This window comes from Sinocyclocheilus grahami, unplaced genomic scaffold (assembly GCF_001515645.1).
Source record: "Sinocyclocheilus grahami isolate Dianchi unplaced genomic scaffold, SAMN03320097.WGS_v1.1 scaffold110.1, whole genome shotgun sequence".
NCBI lineage: Eukaryota > Metazoa > Chordata > Actinopteri > Cypriniformes > Cyprinidae > Sinocyclocheilus > Sinocyclocheilus grahami.
The window spans coordinates 1,007,320-1,014,870 of NW_015505289.1; the positions used below are offsets into that span (position 1 = coordinate 1,007,320).

The 7,551-nt window shown below is 40.1% G+C and overlaps 1 protein-coding gene across 1 annotated transcript in view; it reads left to right on the forward strand.

The window, feature by feature from the left end:
• The window catches only part of LOC107589000 (zinc finger SWIM domain-containing protein 6-like), a 105,823-nt gene extending 98,534 nt beyond the window's left edge, over positions 1–7,289 (forward strand). The window contains exons 11-13 of the mRNA XM_016277295.1: positions 2,503–2,666; positions 2,762–2,843; positions 4,392–7,289. Coding sequence (XP_016132781.1) covers positions 2,503–2,666; positions 2,762–2,843; positions 4,392–5,254 — 1,109 coding nt within the window. The 3' untranslated portion in view covers positions 5,255–7,289. The remainder of the gene's footprint in view (positions 1–2,502; positions 2,667–2,761; positions 2,844–4,391) is intronic.
• Positions 7,290–7,551: the final 262 nt, after the last annotated feature.

Below are 7,551 nucleotides of genomic sequence, written 5' to 3' on the forward strand. Positions count from 1 at the left end.
TATAATAATATATATATATATATATATATATATTGTATATTGTCCACATGTAATGATTAGTTTAAACTGATTCACAAATATTTTAATGCATCTATACCTGAGATTCATTTATTTATTTATTTTCTTGTACAGTCTGTGATTACAGCAGACCACTCATAGTAAATAAATGGGAGAAATCATGGTTGTTGGAATGGAAGTATCGTCTTTCATGCACATTAGTTGGAAAAGCCTGAAAAATACAGTTTTAGGCTAAATATGCAACATTTACTTATACCACTGTTGTGTTTTATTGATGATTGACTGTACTCCTCCACAGGTTGTGGTTTGGAAAATAACACTAGTGTTGATCTGTATGTCTTTTTTTGTTTGCAGGTTACCAGTGTTGGAATCCATGGCTCCTTCGGGCGACATGTCCCGGCCTCACCATATAGTATCAGTCGTCCCCAATCGTTACCCGCGATGGTTCACCCTCAGCCACATCGAGTCCCAGCAGTGCGAGCTGGCCTCCACCATGCTCACTGCAGCCAAAGGTTAGACCGTCGCATTGGCCAGCGCGTCCATCACTCATGCGCAGGCTGCTATTACTGTGACAACAGCGCTGTTTGCTTATTGGCCAGCGTGTCCATCACTCATGCGCAGGCTGCTATTACTGTGACAACAGCGCTGTTTGCTTAATGGCAGGCCTGTGTACCACATTTCCGCTAGCAGACTGCAAAACAACGAGCCCGACCATAAAATCAAACCTGTATTCGTCTCCTCAGTTTGGAGAAACAACACGCTTGGAGAAGTTACAAATCTGCAGCACTATTTTTAAGATCTAATCGCACCGCAGTGCAGAGAAGCTGAAATCAGAGGAAATCAACATGCTGGCGATAAATAGAAATCCTGTCCCAGAACTGAGCATTTGATGGTTTTCTCAGCGTCTTGCATCATGTCGGGCGTCTGGCACTAGTGCTGACTCACGGCTCATTGTGTAGCTGTGTGTGTGTGTTTGTGTGTGTGCGTGCGTGCGATGCAGTGCTGTAGACGGGCAAAAGGGTTTCTGAGTGCTTGATGTTTCTCCAAGGTCACTGGTGCCTGTTTGCAGTGTTTACAACAATGGCCAGTCATGTCAAAATTTCCATCACTTGTGTGAATCCATCACACATAATGAATGCATAAATAATATATTAATTATTATTAACAATTTATATATATATATATATATAAGTATATTTTACATATTATATGTGACCCTGGACCACAAAACCAGTCTTAAGTCGCGGTATTTTTTTGTAGCAATAGCCAAAAATACATTGTATGGGTCAAAATTATAGATTTTTCTTTTATGCCAAAAATAATTAGGACATTAAGTAACTACTGTAAATATATCAAAACTTAATTTTTGATTAGTAATATGCATTGCAACCAATATTTAGATTTTTTTGCACCCTCAGATTCCTGATTTTCAAATAGTTGTGTGTCGGCCAAATATTGTCCTATCCTAACAAACCATACATCAATGGAAAGCTTATTTATTCAGCTTTCAGATAACAAAATTAGTTTTAAGATCAATTATAAATGAAAAGTTGTCCTTTTATGATTGCTTGGACAAAATGCTGTACATTTCTTTGTGAAACTGAAATAACTAGATTGAAATTTTAAAACAAATAAATCTCTTCATATAAACAAACTAAGGCTTTGTCTGTGCTCTTTCCATTCAAAATTAGAGGCAACCACTGCACTTTATTCATGATCCAAACAAAGATGCTGAATAAATTTTTTTAAAAAGGCAAGAAATTTTTAATCTAAATTAAAATTTGAAGCTAAAACAGAATGGTCTGACTTAAGCTTTGTGAAACCATATTACATAAAACATCTGCACAAAACAAAAACAGCAGACGGGCTGAATGAGAACACAAATTCACTCTCTGACAGCAGGTGGCGCTTGGGGAACAGCAGCAATATAGCGTTTCCTTGGTTACCGCTGTAAACAAAGCAGCACTGCACTAATAAACACTCAACTGGATTATACAGAGGCAAAATGACAATACCATCTAAACTTTTCTAAAGACAGTCAGATACATTCATACAGACAGAGAGATACAGTGGGGCAAAAAAGTATTTAGTCAGCCACCAATTGTGCAAGTTCTCCCACTTAAAAAGATGAGAGAGGCCTGTAATTTTCATCATAGGTATACCTCAACTATGAGAGAAAAAAGGAGAAATCTGCCACCCCCTACTGTATCGCGATTCGTTTAGCATCTCAACCAACTTAAATCATTACATATTTGTATCGATGTTCAACCAGCTCGGGTGCATCGTTACATCCTTATAAAATATATATAAATCTCTCTCTCTCTCTCTCTCTCTCTCTCTCTCTCTCTCTTTTTGGTCGGTGCATAATTTGCATACTTCCGTGTTTTATATTTCATAGTTTTGATGGCTTTACTGTGTGGAAACCATTGATACAGAACATTCTTATGTCTTAACATGCGTTATTTTTTTCGGTGTTGTTTGTAGGTGATGCTCGAAGGTTAGAGACAGTATTAGAGACCATACAGAAGAACATTCACTCCTCCTCTCATATCTTCAAACTGGCGCAGGATGCCTTTAAGATAGCGACGCTCATGGACAGTCTGCCGGACATCACTCTGCTGAAGGTCTCCCTGGAGCTGGGTCTTCAGGTCTCCATCCACCTCTTCATCCATCAGCACACTGTGATCTCCACTTTACCTGTTTTTGCCCATTTCCTTACCTTCTCTTTTCTAATAAATCGCAGGTAATGCGTATGACGCTTTCAACGCTGAACTGGCGGCGGCGAGAGATGGTACGATGGCTAGTCACATGTGCCACAGAAGTTGGTAAGTTTGAGCCTTCAGCTTTCACTGTTACCAGATTTTGGCCAGTTACAAAAAAGCAATTAGGCAATCAAGGCTGTTACAGTGATTTTACCATGGTATGGTAGCGAAACTGGGTTGAATAACCTAATAATCAGCCATGAGTGACTTGTTGCTTATATAAAATTGCAGCTATTGAAATTGAAATTTTAAAGGGGGCATAACACACAGTTTCACCCAATCTCATGTTAATCTTGAGTACCTATAGAGTAGTACTGCATCCTTCATATCTCCAAAAAGTCTTTAGTTTTATCATATTTATAAAAGAAATATACAGCTTTACGATTCTCTCCGGAAAAAGCCGAGCTCCTGGAGGCGCGCCGTGGGCGGAGCTAAAGAGTGATGAGCACTTGGCCGCCGAATGCCAACAAAACAGACATTTGATGCCGTTTCACTTACCATCAGCAGTTCTGAATCATGACCGGGATCTTTTATAGCTGGGACTGCTCCTTCTTTCAGTATCAAACGATACGATGTGCAAATCCAGCGTCGAACTGGGCCTTGTTTATAAAACATTCATCAACAAACACACTTGTGAAACTCTGCTGCCCCGGAAAAACAAACTGTATCCCGTTTACATAACGCTGGGTACTTTAGGAAGCTGAACAAAGTTATCTTTCCCTTACAACCAAAAACACACTTCTTTTGGATTGGAGACATTCTTCCCGAGCAAGTCCCGTGCAGCACTGCCGCCGGATGAAGCGCGTTGATGGGTGCGATCTCGCTCTCGCTCTCACTCTGGTCGATGCTTGCGTGGGCGCGCTCTTCCGGGAGAAATTTCCATATAAGGAGTTCCACCCTCGTTATCGTAAAACTCTCTACGAAACTTGCACGAACCCCGGAAGTAAGATTTTTGGCACAGAAATACTCAGTCATACGTCAATTTTTTTTTTTTTTTTTTTTTTTTTTTTTACAAAATTGCAATAAATGCCTTTTGATTTAAAAAATACTATTCAATAGTTAAGTTTATTAATAGTAAAATAATATAATGAAATTACTTTTATTAAATAATAAAAAAAAATTGTTCCACAGCTATTGCAAAAATTATAATAAAAAAATTGATCATGAAAATGAAAATCATCATGGATGCATTATTAATTTCATGAATTAAATATTAACATTATAAAATTATACAATTATTTAAATGTAAAATATATACATATTATATCAAATATAAAAAATATAAAATATTGTAAAAAATCATATAATTTATAAAAATATATATAATTACTTATTTATTTATTACTAACATTTTTATATACTATCAAATAAATTCATAAATTATATATTTAAATTGTCATTATTTAAATTAATCAATAAAATCATTTACAAATTACTCAATGACATTTTGTGTATAAATATAATTTATGACTTTTTGATTAAATATCATGAAGACTTTTTATGTGCTCTGACAAATTAAGCACAGTACGAACATGTATAAAGAAAGTAAACAGGGACAGTTTTGTTTTTTGGAAGTTGAGTGACATTCTGCTCCCCTGTCTGTGTCTGCAGGGGTCTACGCACTGGACAGCATCATGCAGAGCTGGTTTACCCTCTTCACGCCCACCGAGGCCACGAGCATCGTGGCCACCACGGTCATGTCCAACAGCACCATCGTACGGCTGCACCTGGACTGCCATCAGCAGGAGAACCTGGCGAGCAGCGCGCGGACGTTAGCCCTGCAGTGCGCCATGAAGGACCCTCAGAACTGCGCGTTGTCGGCTCTCACGCTCTGCGAGAAGGACCACATCGCCTTCGAGACGGCCTACCAGATCGTGTTGGATGCGGCCACCACGGGCATGAGCTACACGCAGCTGTTCACCATCGCACGCTACATGGAGCACCGTGGCTACCCCATGCGCGCGTACAAACTGGCCACGCTCGCGATGGTGCATTTGAACCTGAGCTACAACCAGGACACGCATCCCGCCATCAACGACGTGCTGTGGGCTTGTGCGCTCAGCCACTCGCTGGGAAAGAACGAGCTGGCCGCCATCATCCCGCTGGTGGTGAAGAGCGTCAAGTGCGCCACCGTGCTGTCGGACATATTGCGGCGTTGCACGCTGACCACGCCTGGCATGGTGGCGCTGCACAGCCGCAGGAACTCTGGGAAGTTGATGTCGTTGGACAAAGCCCCGCTAAGACAGCTCTTGGACGCTACGATCGGGGCCTACATCAACACGACGCACTCGCGGCTCACGCACATCAGCCCGCGGCACTACAGCGAGTTCATCGAGTTCCTCAGCAAAGCCAGAGAGACTTTCCTCATGGCGCACGACGGACACATTCAGTTCACACAGTTCATAGACAACCTGAAACAGATATACAAAGGCAAAAAGAAACTCATGATGCTCGTGCGCGAGCGGTTCGGCTAGTCCACCTTTGTACGCTTTTTAAGTAAAAAAAGAAACGACAAAAACAATACGAACCACACCGGTATTATGTGTATAGACTTACGTTTGCGTAAAAAAAATGGAAAAAAAAAAGTGGAACGTTGTCATGTTGTGGAAGTTTGTGCATTTCCCCTTTATTTGTGTGAAAGCGTGTGAGAGTATGTCACGATGTTACGGTTTACACTGAGTATATGTTGTCCAGTGGCGAAAGTCCTCACAGCACTCCAGATCTCTCTGTTAAACATTCACAGCCTCAAAGTGAAGAAGAAATATGGCTTTAAACCAAACAACACCTCCATCCTAAGTGACAAGTACCTCGTACGGCTTCAGCTTTACTCCTTCCTGAACCAGTCACACGTTACCAGTGTACTAAAGAAGTGTTAGAAACGAGAAAAACAAAAACACTTCTCCATTTTTTGAGTTTCCTTTTCAGTTCACCAGGCTAATTGCGTGGCTTTGCAGTGCTGTTTCGTATGTCTCGCGCGCGCGCGCGCGCGCACACACACACACACACAGTCTTCAACCCCATTGTGCTTGCTCTTGTGGAAACTTAGCGACTGTCGACATACATCTCAGGGATTCTCTTTGGAAAAAAAAAGGAAAAAAAGAAGAAAAAAATGGTCATGAAAGAATGAGAGCATTTTATTGTACTGTATATATGATAGTATATGTCTGAATATTGAAAAAATGTATACGTTAACTAATTTATAAAAAGAATATTCTATGTAATGCAAAATACTTGAAGCTGCAGTACCTTGGTTTGAAACAAAACATATCAGAGGGACTAAACGCGAGCCTCGGGCTGTGTTCGGAATGGAAGGCTAGCGTGCTGCTTACTGCGTGAGAAACAGTATGCGAAACGGTAGGCATTATTCCACAATTAACGTTTCACGTGATTTCATGACGTTGCATGTTTAATTCAGTTAATCTTGGAAATGAACCTGGGTGTTTTTCCACATTTCATCCCATTTAAAGCGCATTGCACAGTATCCATACTACACACTGCAGCCGCAGCAACCGTACGCTAGCGTGTTATTCCGAACACAGCCGTGCTGTCGGGGCTGGATTCGGGCAGTGAACCTGTGTGCTGGGTATCTATGCAGAGCCACCTCCGATGCACGATCCGAGCGGTCTGGGATGCGTTGGCATAGACCCGACCGCACAGGGCACCAGTGGTTTGGACGGACACCCAGTGAACCAGAGCAGCAAGCCTTAGCATTAAGAATTGGGAATGCAAGAAACGCAGGCCCATGTGCCTCAAAAAAACGCCTAGAAATGTAGATCCAACAGTATCGATGTTAACGCAAACATGCCGAGCGATTGGCCTGACGCTCTTGTTTCTTTCCACAATAATCGAGTCACGACGAAGCTCCATTTTTATGCACAATAACATGTACATGCCTATCTGCTGACATCTTAACTTTGTGCAAGACAGAAAGTTGCTGTGTAGGTCTGACTGTTCAAAAGTTTTTTTAAACGCTTTTGTTTAGTTGCTTTTTTACGTTTCTTGTTTTTTTGTTTTTCCTTTTGTCGTTCCTATAGGATTCCTCAACGAAACGAAAACAGCCTTCTTTCTTGCCTTGTCTTAATGCTTTAAAATAACCAAACTGGAGTTCTAACTACCAAACTTGTTCGTTAAAAATGAAAGCCAACCGACTTTGGTTACAACTTTACGGTCTTTAATTTTAGCTGAATGGTTCTGTATTCTGTGCTTTAAAAAGCAGTTTTCCTATGTTTTTTGGTGCAAAAACATTGTCGAGTGTCCCTTTCCTTAGAGGTATGTCTGTAGCTCTTTTTCTTTTTTTGTTCGTTAAGAAACAGAAATACAATTTTTCTCCATTTTATTTATTATGAAAGGTAAACGATTGTACTTCTTCACCCGTGTCAACATTCTCATGAAGTTGAATTTCAGATTTGATACACCGATATCAATTTATTTATGTAACTAAATCACTGTTTTATAAACTTGTTAATGATTCAACATTTTTGTTTTAATTAAAATTAGTTTTTTGAGAGGTAGCAAATCATTGAGTCATTTGTGTGCATGACACTTTTTACATGACCGATTTTTTTATGAATATATTTTACAATTTGCAGTATAATTTCTGATACATTTCTCACTCGTACACCATTTTGCATGCATTTCTTCACCAAACTTATAATGCATTCTGGGATTAAGAATAATTGTGCTGACTGCATTTTGGAAAATCCTTCACACTGGGAATCTGCTTAAAATGGTATCAACTCAATAGATTTGGAACAAAAGGTTAGGATAAATA